Source organism: Misgurnus anguillicaudatus, chromosome 13 (genome assembly GCF_027580225.2).
Source record: "Misgurnus anguillicaudatus chromosome 13, ASM2758022v2, whole genome shotgun sequence".
NCBI classification, from domain to species: Eukaryota; Metazoa; Chordata; class Actinopteri; order Cypriniformes; family Cobitidae; genus Misgurnus; species Misgurnus anguillicaudatus.
In genome coordinates, this window is record NC_073349.2 from 26,982,571 (window position 1) to 27,002,946 (window position 20,376).

Genomic DNA, 20,376 nt, shown 5'->3' on the forward strand with positions numbered 1-20,376 from the left:
TCTTGTGGTTTGGAATTACCCAGTGCAAAAAAATAAAAATAAATGACATAAAATATTGAAAAATTCTGCATCATGTCTGATTCATTCCAGTAACATATATTGCAGTGGATTATAAACAGAGAAAACATTGTATAATGCTACATGTTGTTAGTGTTTTTTAGGTCATTGTTTTGTGGGTGACAAAGTGTGTTTGTTGTTGGAAGAATGAGTTGATTTGGGACCTGAATAAAGTGTTTTAGTAGTTGTAGTGCATTTTGAATGTGAAATGAACTGCTTTGCCAAGCTGAAAATTTGTTAGGAGAACTGTGTGAAGAGTTTTGCAAAAGTGACCTAAGTATTGAGAAATGTGTCCTAGCGTAAAAAACTGTAAAACAAGTAAAAAAATCTGCCAATTGAAAAAAAATTATTTAAATAAGTTTACTTTTTTCATAAACAATTCAAGAAAAAATGTCTTGTTCCATTGGCGGATTTTTTATTTAATTTTATTTTTACTGAAAACAAGACAAAAATACTAAGTAATAAAGTCATTTTTTGCAGTGAAGGCCTTTTTCAGACATCCTATACATTTATCATACCACATACCATATTTAAAGGAATTGGATCCTCAGAAATGCAAGCCCTGTATTTGACGCAAAGATAAATGGGATTTGCACGCTGTGCAGTAGAAAATCTCTGAATGTTGAGTTATACAGGGCACACTAATCAATATAAAACAATGGCATTCTATTAGAGTACGTAAAGAAAAATGTATCCAAATTAAAGTTATACAAGTTATTTAAACATTTTTGGATCAATTATTCTTAAACATGCAACTGGTTTATTAAAAAATGAAATCTGCTTTAATTACACTCACCAACATATTCATGCTCTTCATTTAATGTTGAACAGACTATGTTTACAAGTACTATCATATCAAAATGTTTGTAGTTTGTTTTTACTGTGGGGTTGGGATATATTTTATATTCCTTGTTCACTAACATCACAGGGAAACAACAATATGGCACATTCAGAACAATTTATACAAACTACAGTATTTAAAAAAAAGGTCTACGAGGGGAGCAAATGTGCTCTTTAAAACTCTGAAAATAAAACAGTAAAACATCTGAAAAGTTCCTAATAGGTTATATTCATGTACAAGCTTAAGTTGGCATGTTTTAAGGCTGTTTCAAGTTTGATTAGAGGAGTGCTGGAATAACACTGCAGTCTACTACTTGAGGCACCTTCCATAAAAGCCAAATATAGTTTTGTCGATCCATTGTCTGAACTTGGAGACGGCGGTATAGACGCCAGGGTACTCGGGGTCACCACAGCCATTGCCCCAGGACACGATACCATAGACTCGACCCTCACACACCAGAGGTCCACCAGAATCACCCTAAAGATGTGGGAGATGAAAGGGGTTTGATGGGTTCTTTAACAAAAGTTTTCAGACACTCATTCTTCATTTCTTAATCTCACAGCAGTGGTACAATTACCACCATACGAGAGGTGAAACACATGGGGATGTCAAAATAGAAACTTTCACACATAGGGGAGAGCGGGGTAAGTTGTCACACGGGTAAGTTGTCACACTGTTAATAACTCCAACACTAGAGGCTCTATCTCAAAAATCAAATAGCCACTTTATGTGACTTCTTCTTCTATAGTGAACTTCCTGTTCACATGTGGTCAAGATCACTGTAATCTGAGGTTAGCACAATTTTCTTATTTTTCTGCTTAAAAAGTAAAAAAAAATCACTTTACATTTTATGCAATACAACTTTGTTAGGTGTGAATGTTTAAAATGATTATTTTGCACAAAATAGGGGAGACCGTAAAGTGTCTTTTGATACTTTAGCTAAAGTGATATGATGAGCTAAACTTGAGATTTAGACAACATTAGCACACAAGTAAGTATGGGGCAAGTTGTCTCAATGACTTTGGGGCAAGTCGTCACATCTGACAACTTGCCCCTGTACAAACAAACACATCGAACATGCTCAGAAAACATGATATAGAAAAGAATAAGCCTCAATCTAGCAAAAAGCTGTTTCAAAAGAAAGGGAAGCAGAAATCTGGACCTATGAAAAACAAGGCAGCTAAAAGAAGAAAAATCATGCAAGAGTCATCATCAGATGATGAAGAGTGCTTCTGCCTCGTCTGTGTAGAGCCATTTTCAAAGAGTCGTCCAAAGGAGACCTGGGTAAAATGTGTAAAATGCAACAATTGGGCCCATGATGCTTGCACCTCAGGCCAGGCAATTTATGTGTGTCAGAATTGTGATTCTGGAGATGAGTCCTATTAGTCATACAGGGCATCTGTTTTGTTCAGAGGTTAAACATGTTAAGTTAAGCAAGTTATCTGCAGCGTTCCATTCAGTTATCTGGTTTTATGTGAAAGCCATAGAACATTTGAACCAAAGTTCAAAGTAAAGTGGTCTTGCCACTTAATTGAAATGTGCATTATTTGGATTGAAATAATTGTTTTTCCAGATTCTCCAGGCACGGATGTTTATATTTCCAGTTTGGTTTGAGTTTAAAAATTAAAATCAATATTCACAATTAAGTAGTTGTGTTCTTATTTTTAGATAATCTAGTGTGACAACTTACCCTCCGATGGGGCAAATTGTCACAAGTGCACAGTCACTATTCAACAGTCTACAACTCTGTAATGAGATAAGATATAAAGATGTTATGAATACAACATATGTGCCCAAGACTTCCTTCTTTCATTTGGTATGAGATTTATACCATTTTGATGTATGGTGCTCAGTAAATGTTAGACAGTGTGAAAAGTGTGACAACATACCCCGCTCTCCCCTACTTCATTTGCTGTAAATTTTAATGGCTTTTTGTGTTTAGAAATTAAGTGTGAACAGGATGCACTGTCAAAACAGATTATCTCTAGTAGTTTCCTAGTAGTTCTAGTTGTTGACTTGTACATTTTACTTTTGTCATTTGATGCATTTGAATGTTTAAAGAGAATAAAAATATATGGAAGTGATAAATGGCCAGATTATGACTTTTAACTTAGTATTTTTGTTTTGTTTTCAGTACAATTATCTAAAACTTCTTAAATTAAGATGCATTTTCTTGGTGAGCTTAATGACATAAGAAAATAAGTCTAGTTTTTTTTTTAGAAAAAATTGCCGTGCTGGGCAAGGATTAATTGTGATTAATCGCAAACAAATAAAAGTGATTTTTGGCACAATATATGACTGTGTAATTATTATGTATATATAAATACACACACATTCATGTATGTATTTAGGAACTTTACATGTGTGTATATATACACACTGCAAAAAATGATTTTCAAGAAAAAAACGTAGTCTTGTTTTCAGTAAAAATATCTAAAAATTCTTAAATTAAGATGCTTCTTCTTGATGAGCAAAATGACCCAAGAAAATAGGTCTGGTTTTTAGACCAAAAATATCAAATTTAAGCGATTTTGTGCATAAAACAAGCAAAAAAATCTGCCAATGGGGTAAGCAAAAAATAAATAAATAAATAAATAAAAAAAATTCAAGAAAAATTCAGATTTTTTTGCTTGCTTTATGCATCTTAATTTAAGAATTTTTAGATATTTTTACTGAAAACAAGACAAAAATAATACGATTTTTTTTCTTCTAAATAATTTTTTGCAGTGTATATTTTTATATATTCTATATTATATATACATTTACAAAATGTATATATACATTTAAAAAAAATCTGAAATGAATATATGTATGTGTTTGTGGTTAAATATACATAATAAATACACACAGATATATTATGCACAAAATCACTTTAATTTCTTTTTAATCGTGATTTAATCTTTGCCCAGCACTAAAAAAATTAAGTGAATTTGTGAAGAAACAAAAAAATCTGCCAATGGGGTAAGAAAATAAATCCTGAAAAAGTGTACTTTTTTCTTAAACACTTAATTCAATTTTCTTAACCCATTGGCAGATTTTTGCATGTTTACAGCACAAATTCACTTAAATTGTATATTTTTTTGTCTAAAAACTAGACTTATTTTTTGTTATTTTGCTGATCAAGCAAATGCATCCTGATTTAATAATTTTTTGATATTTGAACTTAAAAAAATAAAAAAATACTAAGAAGGTCATTTTTGCAGTGTAACTCTTAGTCGATTGTGTTGGTCATCACGGAAATTAGATTTTGTGCCTGTATTTTTTACAACCCAATCACACAGAAATTTGTGTTATAGTGACGAAATATTTGATTAATGTAGTCGTGCTATTGACACCATTTTCTGCTGTATTTTCTGCTGGAAAAACAATGAGAAAAAATTAAAATGACTCGATAAAGAAAGTCTATAGAAATTTGTGCTATGTGTCACGAAAAAGACATTCGTGCTTCTCTAGTGTCACAAAAAAACTCTGGAAAATTTCGTCAACAGCACTAATAAATTAATACAAAAAATTGTGACTATAATAAGACTTGCCTGAGATAGGGTAGAATTTTTTTACGTGCCCCTTGTCAGGAAATCACCCACAGAAATGTGGCACTTTTTTAAAATTGCGCTTTTATGCTAATTTGCTAAGTTTATGATTTGGTTACGGTTGGTTACAATTGTTCTTGAGATTTTATCTTTGCTAAAACGTTCAAAGAAAAAATGACAGAAATATGTTAGTATATTAGGCACCAAATTTCTGATTTCTTGCTTACTTGTTGCTTACTGTAGCAAAAGATCTGCTGTTTAAATTTAATCAGACCCAGTAAATGTACAGTAATAAACATTGCAAGCAGCAACAGTAAATAATTCATGGAGTGGTAATTGACAATGACTTATAAAATATTCCAATAAACAATGAATATATGAATACTGAATGTAATAACATAGCGTTGTTTCTGACAATAAAGTGTGAGTTTGTCCCAGTGGTTGCACTTTCCTTTTGAATAATTCATATTTCTGCACACAGACACACAACGAATTGCTTTCTAATCCAGCAGCTATTATGCATTTTGAACAGTGACCCACTAATAAAAAGTTAGATTTTAGTCTTCATGTAGCTTAACATTGCATTGCGTTAGCTGCACAAAAGGTCATGGGTTTGAACCCAAGAAACACACATACTGATAAAATGTAAAGCTTGCATGCACTGTGAGTTACTTTAGATAAAAGCATCTGCAAGCAAAAGCATTCAGTCCATGCAAACTATTGCACACGCTCTAATGTGTCTAATGGTCTACATGTGCTGTAATAATTATTTGGCTCACCTTGCATGCATCTTTTCCTCCCGAGCTGTATCCTGCACAGATCATGTCATCGGTGATGAGCCCATTGAACGACTCAGTGCTGTTACACACTGAAGTGGACACTATGGGTAGCTTGACAGTACGCAGAGTTAAAGGGATTCCTCCCGTCGGGGTGGTAAAGCCCCAGCCAGACACCCTGCACACCCGACCCACTGGCACCACAGCATCCAGACGAGGCAACGGAATCAGAGACACAAAGCTGTTTAGATAAACTGGAGACTGCAACTATATCAGAAAGACAAAGAGAAACAAAAGAACAATAAACTGAAATAAAACACTAATTTGCTTTGCATGGTCCGTGTAGGGTCCATACACACTATTTTTATAAAATAGTAAAAAGGTCTTTTATCACCCCATTTTTTGTAATAAATACTCATGACACATATTTATCTATTTACTAAGTTTAAAATGTCACATCTGACCAATCAGAGCTACTTAAGTATTTGAAGGGACCATATAAAAATATAGACGATTACCGATACAGTACACTGCAAAAAAATGATTTTCAAGAAAAACTTTTTTTTGGGGTTTTTGTCTTGGTTTTTTTTTCAGTAAAAATATCTATTCTTAAATGAAGATGCTTTTTCTTGAAGTCTAGTTTTTAGACCAAAAATATCAATTTTGAGTGATTTTGTGCATAAAACAAGCAAAAAAATCTTGAAAATTTTTCTTAAACGCTAAATAAATAAAAAAAATCAAGAAAAATTTGCTTACCCCATTGGCAGATTTTTTGCTTGTTTTATGCACAAAATCACTTAAATTTGATATTCTTGGTCTAAAAACTATAGACTTATTTTCTTGGGTCGTTTTGCTCATCAAGAAAAGCATCTTAATTTAAGATTTTTTTTTTGTGATATTTTTACTGAAAACAGGACAAAAATACTAAGATTTTTTTCTTCTTGAAAATCATTTTTTGCAGTGTTTGCAATATACATTTTTGGCTCTCTATCGCCATCTCTGTTTAAAACATAAAACTGCAGGTCACTTTACACATCTTTACATGTATTGGAGAAACAACCGACAATCTGACCCGACAGCACAACGTATAAATCATTCGAGCCTGCCGTTGTGAAGATAAGGAGACTGAACACACTGCAAAAAAATGTTTTCAAGAAAAAAAATTCTTAGTACTTGTGTCTTGTTTTCAGTAAAAATATAAAAAGATTCTTAGATTAGGATGCTTTTTCTTGATGAGCAAAACGACCCCAAAAAAAATCTGCCAATGGGGTAAGCAAAAAAATCTTGAACATTTTTCTTAAACACTAAATTAAACAAAAAAATTCAAGAAAAATTAGTTTACACCATTCGCAGATTTTTTTGCTTGTTTTATGCACAAAATCACTTAAATTTGATTTTTTTGATCTAAAAACTAGACTTATTTTCTTGAGTCGTTTTGCTCATCAAGAAAAAGCTTCTTAATTTAATTTTTTTTTTGATAGTTTTACTGAAAACAAGACAAAAATTCTACACTGCAAAAAATGACTTTCTTAGTATTTTTGTCTTGTTTTCAGTAGAAATATCTAAAAATTCTTAAATTAAAATGCTTTTTCTTGATGAGCAAAATGACCCAAGAGAATAAGTCTAGTTTTAAGACAAATAATATACAATTTAAGTGAAATTGTCCATAAAACAAGCAAAATTAACTGCCAATGGGGTGAGATAAAAATAGGAAAATAAGATTTCTTTTTTCTTAAACACTTAATTCAAGTAAAATTTTCTCACCCCATTGGCAGATCATTTTGCTTGTTTTAAGCACGAATTCACTTAAATTGTATATTTTTTGTCTAAAAACTAGTATTATTTTCTTAGGTCATTTTGCTCATCTTGATCTAAGAATTTTTAGATATTTCTACTGAAAACAAGACAATAATACTAAGTAAGAAAGTCAATTTTTGCGTGTACGATTTTTTTTCTTGAAAATCATTTTTTGCAGTGTATGTTTTTTGTTTATGTATTGTTTTTGAACTCAATTTCTGATATTTGTTTATTTTTAACCAAGAAAAGTTGGGGATTGCATCTTTAAGTTTAACCCTTTCAAAAGAAGCTTGTTGATCAAACCATGTCAGTATAATCACAAGCTTTTGTAAGCGGCAGTATACCTTAATCCAGTTAATAATGTATAGCTTAGATCAAGCTTCATTGTTAAGTCCTCCTTTATGGACTGCAAGCCAAATAAATGTTCCTCTTATTCACAGTTTACACTAGTGTGCAGACTTGTGAATACAAATTTAATGTAGTAAAAAATACCCATCATGCTTTTCAATGTGGCCACATTGCTACTTACTGAAGCACACTCCAATCACGTCATCTAATAAGACTTGGCGCACAAGTCAATTTTTTATGCATGACAGGAATCAATGAACCACGGCTGTATTGACGCTTCAGTGAGTCGCTCAGTGTAACACAGTAACATTGATTCCCATTTCTCTCACCTTAATGAGCATGATGTCTGCGTTGTTGGTGTCTCTGTTGTACTCTGGATGAGGTATTAAGAGATGAGGTATGCGAAACTGTTCAGTGCCCTCGTATAAACCCACCGAATAATCTCCAGCCACGATTCTCATGTTTGCCGCCCTACAGATCAGACACAAACTCAAATTTAGATTCATTTTGTCAAACTAAATGACTCAAATAATCTCAAGACTTTTAAGGTGTATTTTTTGTAAGATGTGTTGAACGTCTTGAATACAAGTATATGCAACAAAACCCATCAATAAAAAACATGCCAAATTTTTACTGTTTTAATTCTCTGCAAAGCTTCTGGATGCAGGACACATTGTTGATTTATGTTTTATTTATTTATGAAATTAAAATATGTGCAAAATAATCTCCATCTGTAGCCTCACTGCAAAATTTTATTTCTTACTTAGTATTTTTGTCTTGTTTTCAGTAAAAATATCTAAAAATTCTTAAATCAAGATGTATTTTCTTGATGAGCAAAATTACCCAAGAAAATAAGTCTAGTTTTTAGACAAAAAAATATACAATTTAAATAAATTTGTGCTTAAACAAGCAAAAATATCTGTCAATGGGGTAAGAAAATGTTTCTTGAATTAAGTATTTAAGAAAAAAGAAAACTTATTTAAAAAAAAAAATTCTCACCCCATTGGCAGATACTTTTGCTTTTAATCACACATTTACTTAAATTGTATACTTTTTGTCTAAAATCTAGACTTATTTCTCAGGTCATTTTGCTCATCAAGAACACGCATCTTAATTTAAGAATTTTAGATATTTCTAATAAAAACAAGACAAAAATACTAAGTAAGAAAGTCATTTTTTTGCAGTGCTTACATAAGTTTGCTCTGATTGTGAATTTGATGAATGTTTGAGAGTTTTTATGTTAAGTAGTAAATCTATGTGATTTAGACATTAGCCAAATCTTTAGATATTGCATAAAAACCTGACTTGTACACTATAAAAAGTGAAAAGTTGGATTAACTTAAAAAAATTTGTAACACTTAAAATGTAAGTTTTTTCAACTTAAAATTTTACTTTATTTTCATTTTTTATTTTAGGTGAAAAATGAAATTAGAAAAAAATAAATATTTTTAAGTGTTACCAATTAAAGTAATTTTTTGATCCAACTTTTCACTTTTTAAAAGCTAACGTTCCAACACAAACTCATAGGAATTTGTCGTTATGTAAACCTGGACCACCAAACCAATTAAAATTTTACTTTATTTTTTATTTTAGGTTAAAAAAAATCTTAAGGGTTACCAGTTAAATACTTTTTCAAGGATCCAACTTTTCACTTTTTACAGTTTACAGTAAGCTAACGTTCCAACATAAACTCATAGAAGTTCGTCCATATTAGATCCTGGACCACCAAACCAGTCTTAAGTAGCATATTTGTAGCAAAAGCCAAAAATACATTGTATGGGTCAAATTTATAGATTTTTCTTTTATGGCAAAAAATCCTTAGGATATTAAAGGTCCCATTTTTCTTGTGTTTTTGAAGCCTTGATTGTGTTAACGGTGCGCAATATAACATGTGTTTCACGAGTTCAGACTTACAAATAAGTTGGATAGGTTAAATCAGTAAAAGGATTTGGCGAGCTCGGAAATGGGCCTGAACGCGGAGCCCCCCCCCTTCAGTTTAGGGAGCAACCTGGTGAGTGAGAGGAGACGGGGTGGTGGAGGGATTCTGAAGACTGCAGAGGATCTTTGGAGAGTTAAATGTGACTTATATATGGCTTGTCTTTGTGCTGATTGGGTAGATATGATGATTACTAATTGTGGACAGCTGGTGGTATACTAGAGTATGTTGATTACGGATTATAGACATCTGGAAGTACTTAACTGGTTTATTTGACGTGCTCCTCCAGAACTACGTTAATAAAACATCATTTATGTTTTGTGTGTAAAAAAATGCAGTATCATAAAATCTACTTATCTCTATACTGCTGTCTTTACTGTCCTAAAAAGAACGGGCTGATGTCTTTCTTGTTCTATGAAGTCCCTCCTTCAGAAATATGTAATGAGTTCTGCTTGTGTAGTTTGTTTAGTGTGTTGTGATTCGACAGCAGCTTAGCTTAGCAAAGCCTTTTGAGCTTAGCTGGCGACTGACGTATTCCTGTGGGCGGAGCTTAGTCAAAACTTTAATATTGACGTCATTCAACTGGGAAGAAGAGAGCTGTAGTCCAAACAACCAATCGATGTAGGCTTTGAAACGGGAAATCTATTAAAGAAAATATATCGCTTGGCATTGAACTTAAGCTTTATCATTTTGCAGGTATTATTTATGCTCTAACAGCAACATTACACACAAACTAAAGTTTGTAAAATGGGATGTGACCTTTTAAAATCTTGTTCCATAACAATATTTAGTCAATTTTATTGGGTCACATACAGTATATTATGAAATAGTTGTACATTTTTGTACGATTTGCTTTCGCCCTTGTGACGTTGGGGTTAGGGGAGGAAATCTTACCCAGAATTCAAAGCTTCTGCTTACCCTATATTGCAGTGTGCTGCAGTCAGCACCCAGTATTTGTTTATTAAGGATCCTCCACAGAAGTGCTGGCCCGTAGCGCTCTGAATGGACACCATGTACTTGATGGAATAAGGTGTGGGGACGTATCCACCAATTATTCGGCCCTGCACTACATCTTGACCTGTGAAATAAACCAAAAAAAAATTTAAGAAAAAAAGGCCTACATAATGCATGTTTAGAAACGTGTCACAGCGTGTGGAAGACACTTTAAATCTATACCTTTTTGTTTTAGAAGAAAAGAGTTGCAGAACATGAAGTCTTCAGTGGTTGCTTAATTTGTCTTGCAGTAGGTCAATACTGAACAATGCATAGTAAACTATATTGGTCTATTTTGAGACTTTCGTACTAAATGTGTCCACTGTCGACTTTAATTTCCTGCGTTGTGCGTCACGAAAAACGGGACATTGGGTTTGAGCGTGCTATAGAAGTTAGTGAGTTCAAAGTCATCTTGGGTTGCCCTTGGGCACATTGATCTCATTGTAACAATAAGATAGTTGTACCTGCTGCGGTTTATGTAATCCTATACAGTAGTATCAGCCATTGACCAGCCTTGCAAGAAAGGTACGTGCAGTGGATTGAACATATTATGTAACATTAATTGAATGATCTTAAACCTCATGAGGATTTGAAGCCGTGTGACCTGCACCAGATTGTACTATGAAACAATGTGAGGAAATCATAAACATTATAACAGACAAAACCAAATTCCCTGCACATGTGCACTGTTTAATTTTAATTTTTTACTGTATTGTGTTAAATCAACTTAAAAATTACTAAGATTTGTAACTTTGAAAAGTTTTTTAACTTAAACTTTCTTACTATAGGTAAAAAATGTATGTTAAAATGTTTAAATATTTTGCTTGTAACCAATTAAAGTAATAAAAAAATGAACTTCAAATTTCCCCTTAAAGGAATAGTCTACTCATTTTCAATATTAAACTATGTTATTACCTTAACTAAGAACTGTTGAATCATCCCTCTATCATCTGTGTGTGTGCACGTAAGCGCTGGAGCGCGCTGCGACGCTACGATAGCATTTAGCTTAGCCCCATTCATTCAATGGTACCATTTAGAGATAAAGTTAGAAGTGACCAAACACATCAACGTTTTTCCTATTTAAGACGAGTAGTTATACGAGCAAGTTTGGTGGTACAAAATAAAACATAGCACTTTTCTAAGCGGATTTAAAAGAGGAACTATATTTTATGGCGTAATAGCACTTTTGGGAGTACTTCGACTCGCCTGAAAAGTCCGCTCCCCTTCTCACTCTCATAATGGGAGAGGGAGGGTGTTACTGCGCAGAGTCGAAGTACTCCCAAAAGTGCTATTACGCCATAAAATATAGTTACTCTTTTAAATCCACTTAGAAAAGCGCTACGTTTTATTTTGTACCACCAAACTTGCTCGTATAACTACTCGTCTTAAATAGGAAAAACGTTGATGTGTTTGGTCACTTCTAACTTTATCTCTAAATGGTACAATTGAATGAATGGGGCTAAGCTAAATGCTATCGTAGCGTCGCAGCGCGCTCCAGCGCTTACGTGCACACACACAGATGATAGAGGGATGATTCAACAGTTCTTAGTTAAGGTAATAACATATTTTAATATTGAAAATGAGTAGACTATTCCTTTAAGATTTATGAATGTACACTGAAAAAATGATTAATTAAATTTAATCCATTTTTTAAGGTAAGTGGTTGCAATCAATTTATTTATGCTACATTTAAACAAAAGTTTTATATTTTATTTTACTTTACTAATCGTTTTTGTTTAAACGTAGCTTAAATAAATTGATTGCAACCACTTACCTTAAAAAATTGAGTAAATTCAATGAATCATTTTTTTCAGTGTATATTTTCTCACTTTTTTTCTTTTTTTTTAAGTAGAGCATGCTTTCAGTTTTTACAGTGTATATTTGTGGTTTAATATACATGACCACACAATACCGTGTATATTAGTAATTGTGTATCATAATTCAGTACTGTTTTACACTAATTGAGCTTTAGTGCTGTTTTTGTTAAAATAAAAGCCAATTTACTGTAGGTTCTCTAACTGTGGATTTCATTTTCTGCCAATGAACTCAACACAGACTGTCAGGATAAAGGGCGCCATTCATTAACAGAAACTAAACTGTACATTGTCCTCATATTTTATTCATGATTGTGTGTTTCACCCAAACACACTTTTTAATATAGGTGCTTCATGATGCCAGAAAAACAATTTCTGCCTTATTCTGAATAGTTTTTTTAGACTACAGGATAAAAAGGTATAAAAAAAAGTACCTTTGACTGAATGGTTATCAAAAATGTTTCTTCTATGGCATCGCTGTAAAGAAGACATTTAGAGTAAAACGAATGTGCGAAAATGCTCGGATAACTTTAGGTCAGGGAAGAAATGTTTTGGTAAAGCATTTTTGACATCTCTGAAACACTAGATGAGAAATTTCCACAATCTTTTTCCAAAAAAATTATCTCATTGATGACTGATTCTGATTAATGCTTTTTTATTTCTTTCCTCTCTGTTCAGATTTTTTTCTAAAATATTAATATAAATTTGAACTTTTATATAAAAGTATGCATTTTAATAAATTACGATAAGCATCAAAAGTTTTACATTAAATAATTCACAGCAATGCACATAGTAATTTACCCAAATAAAACCCTAGTTGATACAGTCTGTAACATTTTTGGACAATAAATTATTTCTACACACAAGTATTTATACTATACGGTGCTCAAGGTAAATCTCTGTCACATTTCTCACATATTTTTAAAATTTGCAAAATAATGCATGCACTTCTTAGAAAATTTTGTACAAACTGCACAACATCGTGGATTTCCTGCAAAAGTCTCTCAAAAGCAGATTTTTTATGTCAGTGAACATGTTTGTCAGTCCTGTTAAAATAGTCATTGTGTCATTGTTCATGAACAAGACAGTCAAAATGTTTAGCCATGTTGTCAATATAAAAAGAGTAAACAATTATACTTGTCAGTATTTTCTGATGGGAACTTTAAGGCTGCAGTTTTGATAATAATGATTGTAAATGAATATGGACACACTTTTCACATTTACACCTTACCTTTTTTGTAAAAACGTTACACACATTGTGTTATTGAATAAATCATATTTTACAGTACTAATACAAAATAACAAAGGTAGAAAGGTTTACTGTAAAAAATTTAAATCTTAGCTCAAAACTGATGGACATCCTGATGTCTCAGGCTCTACAAATTCTATATTTATTATTATGGATTATTGCATTGTACCGTAAATATTTATTTTATTTTATTTAATCAGATGCCATAACCTTCTTTTTTTTTTTACTGTAGCCAGATGAATTATAGCAGAAATTGGTAGGAACAATTATCAATTTGCTAGTACCAACTTTTACCAAAATTGTACCAAATACGATTTCCTTCTTTGTTAATTTATGTTTGCTTTCCCTGCAAAGAATCAACCAAGAAGTTGTGTTCATGGAGGACACCTGTTCCTACTCCAACACACCTGCCTTTAATTTTTTGGTAGCCCTGAACATCTTGATTTTGATGGTTCAGGTGTGTTTGATTGGGGTTGGAACTGAAATCTGCAGGACACGTGCCCTCCGGTAACAGTGTTGGAGACCAAATCTCTTAAACTGTGATGTAACACTTCACACGTTTTTTCCCATTCAGCAATTTATCAATTCAGTTCACATTTACAAACGTCTAAAAAAACCAATTTTGACTTATGCAATTAACCCATTTCTAAATGTTTTAAGATGTAATTCAACAGAAACCAGTAAAATGTATATTGATAAAAATTACATAAGCAATTGAAAATTTAGCAATCAGCTGCATGACAATTGTACATAATACTTGATGATGTGGAGGTTAAACAAAGTGTTTTTTTATTCTAATCTGAGAAATGCTTCAAATCGACTGAGATAATAAAACTATCTTTACTTACAGGTGACCACGAGGAGCTCCAGAAGAATACAGAACACAAGAACAAGCAGGTGCATGCTGACAGAAGAAGAGATACAGACTGAGACACATCCACAGTTTCCAGACAAGACTGAGAGAAACTAGCTTCAGGTATTTTGATTCCTCACCTGGGAATGGATCACCTATGCATCATCAGGTTTCCTAGTTCCTATTTCCGTCTCCATGGTCACGTTGCAGTCTGAGAATGAGAACAATGTATAATTGAAGCACCCAATCTGTGACCATGTTGTTTCGGACCTGATTTAGGATCACTACAATTGTTTATGTATTTTATATGAGTCACACCACAGATTGGAATCTGCACTGTTTGCTTGATAAAAGATTAATTTATGTTTAATCTTAAACCGGTTTTTATTCAGTTTTATATGTTGAATTTTACCTGTAATGAGGACACAGTTCTATGTCACATTTATTGATAGCCACATTTATTTTTAAATAGCAATACAAAAATAGTTTGCACTTTTATTTTTAGGTATAATCAACTTTTTATATATTTTTTGGGCTTTTCATGCTTTTATTTAGACAGAACAGTGGAGAATAGACAGGAAAGCTGTACTAACCACAGGCTATTTGCACTGACAATCAACTTGGTTTTACTGGTCATTCTTGACGAGTTATGAGTTGCTGTAACTTAATAAATAAAGTTAAAATAACTTAAGCAGTAATTCAACTTTATTTTATAGTTTCAGCAACTCATCATTAGTAAAGATAAAAATACAAAGTTGGAATGACCAAGTTGATTATACTTAAAATATTTTTACAATAATATAATGTTAAACAATCTGGCAATGTTCAAAGAAATCAAATGCAGAATTTTGATATTATATGATACTATTTAAATCATTAGTGCATTTTCTTAAAATGCAAAAAAAAAATCCAGATAATTTACTCACCACCATGTCATCCAAAATGTTGATGTCTTTCTTTGTTCAGTCAAGAAAAAGTTATGTTCTTTGAAGAAAACTTTTCAGGATTTTTCTCACTTTAATGGACTTTAATGGACCTCAACACTTAACCTTGTTAAAATTGCAGTTTCAAAGGACTCTAAACGATCCAAAACGAGGCATAAGGGTCTTATCTAGCGAAACGATTGTCGTTTTTTGCAAGAAAAATCTGCAATTTTAAACCACAACTTCTCGGGCTCTATCTTACACCCGCAATGCAGCCCAATGCAAGTGTCTTTTGCTAGTTTCCATCCTGGGCAATTATCATTTTCACAAATCATCATTTCGTTGTTTAAATAGCAAATGCATTTGCGCCTCCTTTTGCGACCATGGGCGTGCTTGTCTGAAAACGAGATGTGTTCAGGCACATTGTTGGCGCATTGCTAATTTTAGGCAACTAAAATAGACTACGCCATTGACCAACAAAAACCTGGTCTAAAGTCTAAAGTCAATGGCACAATATGTTTTTTTGTTATTTAAAGAGCGCATTAGAATGCGCTTATAAATGGGACAACAACGCGGGTTTGCTTATCACATACATGAATGCGCAGCAGCACAAAAACGCTTTTAAATAAGATTAAAGGATTGAAAGTAAAAGATTATTATTGAGTCTCTTGGACATAAATGAGGACTAATTATGAGACGTTAGAAGGCGCAAAGAGCTGCTTCACCTGCAGCCTGGTAAGTAAATAAATGCTTTGCTTTAAACAAATGCATCTGTTTTAAATGTTTTTTTAAATGCTTCCTCACGGATTTATTGTATATAATGACTCTGTATCTGTGGATATGGTGCGATGAGAAACATTTTTAAGTAATGCTTAAAAAAACTGACGCTGTCCAAGTGCTGAAACGTGCGGAGAGACGTTTGTAATGTCTTTATCTCCTGTTTGAGTACAAACCTTTTCTTACATACTTGTAAATAATTTATTGATGATATTGGATAGCCATACATTTAAAGCCATTAAAAGCCTGCTTTTTTTACTTCCATGACTAAAAGAAAACGAGTTTTAAAGGTTTTAATAAAAAATAACAATTTCAATACAAGTGCAAAACAACACAATTATTTAACAATGATCTTAAACTGGGGATCTTATTCCTCCGCTTAGTTTTTCAGTTTACAAAGTCCGTCATTTAAATAGGGATTAGACATAGCACCAGCGCAACTGGCTTTTAAAGGGGATGAGAGCTGAGACTCTCATTGGTTTATTGCACGTTACACCCAAATACTCCCATTACTCATTAAAAAAAGGACCAAACCTTTTCGACCATGTGCTCGGCGCACAAACCATTTTTCCCGTTGTTAAATTAGCAAAAGTTGATTCAGACACGCCCATTTAGACGTTACGCTGTGCTCTTTAGACAATGCACTTAGATCGTTAAAATAGGGCCCTATGTCTTTCTCCAGTCATGTGTCAAGCCCCAGTGTTTACAAGTGTTGAGAAAGAGGACCGTTCAGACGGTGTTGTATGTGGAATAATACTAATTAATGTCTTTGTGTCAGTTAATTGTTTAAAATGGTCCGCAAATGTGTGTTTCATATATTTAACACGTGACCTTTCCACGTCATCACGCAATTACGTGAGGTTGCGCTGGCTCGTCACACAGCCGGAGGAAGAAGAGAAGTTGTAGTTTAAAAATGCAAATTTTTTATTTTTCTTGCCAAAAATGACAATCGTTTCGCTAGATAAGACCCTTTTGCCTCGTTTGAAATCGTTTGGAGTCCTGTGAAGCTGAAGTTTTGAACTGCATTGAAGCTGTTAAGTGTCCATTAAAGTCCATTAAAATAAGAAAATTTGGTTTCCTCAAAAAACATAAATTCTTCTCGACTGAACATTGGTGGATGACATGGTGGTGAGTAAATTATCTGCATTTTTGAGAAAATGGACTATAATCCTTTAACAATTGTGTAATTAATCTACTTTTAAGGGTGAGAAAACTTTTTAAAATTACTTGGTAACACCTAAAATATTTAAACATTTTCAACTTAACATTTCACTTAAAATGAGAACATTTAAGTTAAAAAAAAAACATACAATTTTTAGGCGTTACCAATTAAAGTCATTTTTTTAAGTTGATCCAACTTTTACTTTTTACAGCCATCTATGCTTATTCACACATTTTCTGGGTTACATATACTGTCATAGCACAGACGACAGACACAGTATAACAGATATCAAAAATAAAACATACAATAAAAATATGCAATAATAAATAAACCTGAACATTAGACAAAATAAATGTATACTGTATACAAGCACAGTACAATATTTATGTGAAAACGTGTTAAATTCATATTTGTAACATGTACGTGTTATATTTGTAATATGTATAGCACAATGGGAAGTTTATAGACAGTTTTAACTTTATGGTAGGGAAAAACACTGGATGTGTAGGTTTCAGAGGGCTCCATACGTTTCGTTTTATAGCTTTATAAACTTTATAAAAAGTTTCTTTCAGTTCACACAGGTCACATCCAAACAACAATAAAAATTGGTTGTCTGTCCTGTTTTAGCACTAATTATAATTACCTAAATAACCATGAACTGAAACACTATGGGGCGGTTTCCCGGACAGGGATTATCTTAAGCCAGGGCTAGGCCTTAATTTAATTAGGAAAATAACCAGTTTTAACAAGCATACCTTACTTATTACTTGTGTGCATTTTGAGGCAAAACAAAGTGCACTGATTGTAGTGCAAGTTGTTTTCAGTTTGGACAGCTTTTACATTTATTTTAATCTAGTCTAATCCCTGTTCAGTGGCCGGTTGCATAAACATAGCCGTGACGTTCTTAATAATGATTTTGACTAACTAGCAATTAGTTAGGGCTAATCAGTCTTATTATTTGGATTTAAATTAGACCAATCTACCTTTCTATATAACATACTTAAAACAGATATGATCAGTCTTGAAGAAAAAAATTCATGACTAACTTCTAAAACTAGTCTTAAAGTTTTATGCAACCGGTCAAAGGAAACCGCCCTTAAAGGTCTCACAATCTCACCCAAACTGATGTCAGTTATATAAGATGTGAAGCACAAACTAACACCCTGACTGTTTGTTCATCCATATACTTGAAAGTTATTAGTTTCTCTGGAAGCCCCTTGTTATTTCAAAACAGACTTTTTGTGGCTTTATTAATTATAGTAATATATCATATCCAATTAAATCTATGATTAAAATACGCATTGTGACCTTGTCTGTAAAATCCAGTCTAATGTATTATCAATGGAGATGCTGCCGTGGGTGATTTAAAGCCTAACAAACATATTTTATTTAAAGGCACACTGTAATTTTCTTTTAAATAAATGCCACTTGGTTTGATATTCTGATATGTGATCCAGTGGCATTCATACATTTATAATCGTGTCTTCAGTGTCTTCATGTGGCCATAACCTTTAAAAACTTGTAAAAAGTTTCACTTGTTATCTTTAATTATGATATTCGGTGTGTAATGTGGGCAAGTCACTTTAACTTCTTTTACTTTGGGAGTTAGTTGAGGGTTACTGTGGGTATCTGGAGCAGACATCATTATAAATGAAGGTTTTTTTGATCTTCCTGACCAGGCTCAGTTAATGATCTCCTCTGAAACAGCATACAGTAATCTCTGAACGTCTCATTACGGGCTCTCTCTTTCCCAGTGGCTGTTTTCCCCTGGGTGCTGACCAATGCCATTTTTATACCGCAACAGAGCGATTAGCTCCGTTTTCACGGTCCTCATCTGCTAGATATGATGTCGGTTCTGTATTGGATCCACTGCAGATCCCTTGAGAACCGGTCATTATAGACGTTTAAGGGTTGGTTCTGTTTTCAAACGTGATCTCTGAAATAAGATGTTTAATTTGCCGGGTTATCATAATAATTAAGATGAAAGCAGTGTTGGGGTCTAAGAGATTTCTACATGGTGAGAGTATTAGTTAAAATAAAAAAGTAGTTAATTTGGATTAACTGTGTAATAAAATTTTATATTAGGAAATGTCAATAAACATCTCAGTTTTTGTATTGTCTCCGCTGTCTTCTGTTCATAACATCAACCGTGTGTTGTTGAATTACGGTATGATCAAACAAATTTTTGGTACAATATGACCATATGTATTTACTGTAATTCAATTCACGGTTAGATTGAATTACAAACACATGAGGGAAATAAATCTCAAAGATTACAGGACTTTACCTTCATTTACAAAGAGACCGTAGACTATTATTTGGTTGAATGTAAAGTCAATCTCTCCCAAGAGAGATTTTTAAAGCAGTTGTGCAGGCGGCAGCTATTGTCCTACAGAGACGTAATAAAAACCTACAGTTTCAGTGCGTGTGAGTTACTGTATACTCTACAGTTATAAAGAGATGAGTTTAGAAAAACACATCTATTTAGCCAAATCCCACAGAAGGTTTTCTGGAGTGAAATAAACCATCAGCTCTAACATCTGTTAGTTTAGAATAGATGAATATATAGAGGTGGATTCCCAGACAGGGATTATTTTAAACCAGGAATATGCCTTAGTTCAATTAGGAAATTTAACTAGTTTTAACAAACATGCCTTGCTAAAAACATTACTTGTGTGAATTTTGAGGCAAAACAAAAGACACTGATGTATTTTAAATATGTCAGTACAAGTTGTTTTTAGTTTGGACAGCTCTTACTTTTTTTGTCTAATCTGATCCCTGTCCGGGAAACCGCCCCATAGTCTGGAATATTTTTTTTCTAGAATGAAAATATATTGGCTTATTAAATAAATAAAACTAAATAGTAAGTTAGTCGAATACTAACTCGATATTTGAAAAAAATAAATCCTTCAGAATGCACAGATATATCGGCATATAATCGGTATCGGCATATTGTTTAAAGAGCACGTTATTTTGTGTATTTTTGTGTAATACAATGAGTTTGCATGGTTTATGGTTCAAATAAAATTTTTCCCACATACCATACATTATTGCAGCCCAGTCTGACGAAATTACATACCTTTAGTCACATCATTTTGTCGAAATTGCAAAAATTCGTGACAGTATCACGAAAAAGAATTAAAAAAATTACATGACTACACTGCAAAAAATTATTTTCAAGAAAAAAAAATGTCTTAGTGTTTTTGTCTCGTTTTCAATAAAAATATAAAAAAAATCTTAAATTAAGATGCTTTTTCTTGATGAGCAAAACGACCTAAGAAAATATGTCTATTTTTTAAACCAAAAATATAAAATTTAAG

At 32.7% G+C, this 20,376-nt stretch overlaps 1 protein-coding gene and 1 long non-coding RNA gene across 3 annotated transcripts in view; one reads left to right on the top strand and one right to left on the bottom strand.

Moving 5' to 3' along the window:
* Positions 1-14,571, top strand: part of LOC129431119 (uncharacterized) — a 56,518-nt gene extending 41,947 nt beyond the window's left edge. Inside the window, exon 3 of the long non-coding RNA XR_008639717.2 lies at positions 14,192-14,571. This is a non-coding gene — a long non-coding RNA (uncharacterized lncRNA). The remainder of the gene's footprint in view (positions 1-14,191) is intronic.
* On the bottom strand, positions 787-14,406 carry LOC129431117 (trypsin). Of its 2 annotated transcripts, none has more exons than XM_073875507.1 (5): positions 14,335-14,406; positions 10,204-10,363; positions 7,679-7,820; positions 5,208-5,471; positions 787-1,375 (listed from the first exon to the last, which is right to left on the bottom strand). In XM_073875507.1, the coding sequence occupies exons 2-5, from the start codon at positions 10,296-10,298 to the stop codon at positions 1,208-1,210; spliced, it is 669 nt and encodes a 222-aa protein (XP_073731608.1). In that variant the 5' UTR covers positions 10,299-10,363; positions 14,335-14,406; the 3' UTR covers positions 787-1,207. The 2 variants fall into 2 exon arrangements, with proteins under 2 accessions (XP_073731608.1, XP_055044829.2); XM_055188854.2 differs by lacking the exon at positions 14,335-14,406 and adding an exon at positions 14,190-14,324.
* Positions 14,572-20,376: the final 5,805 nt, after the last annotated feature.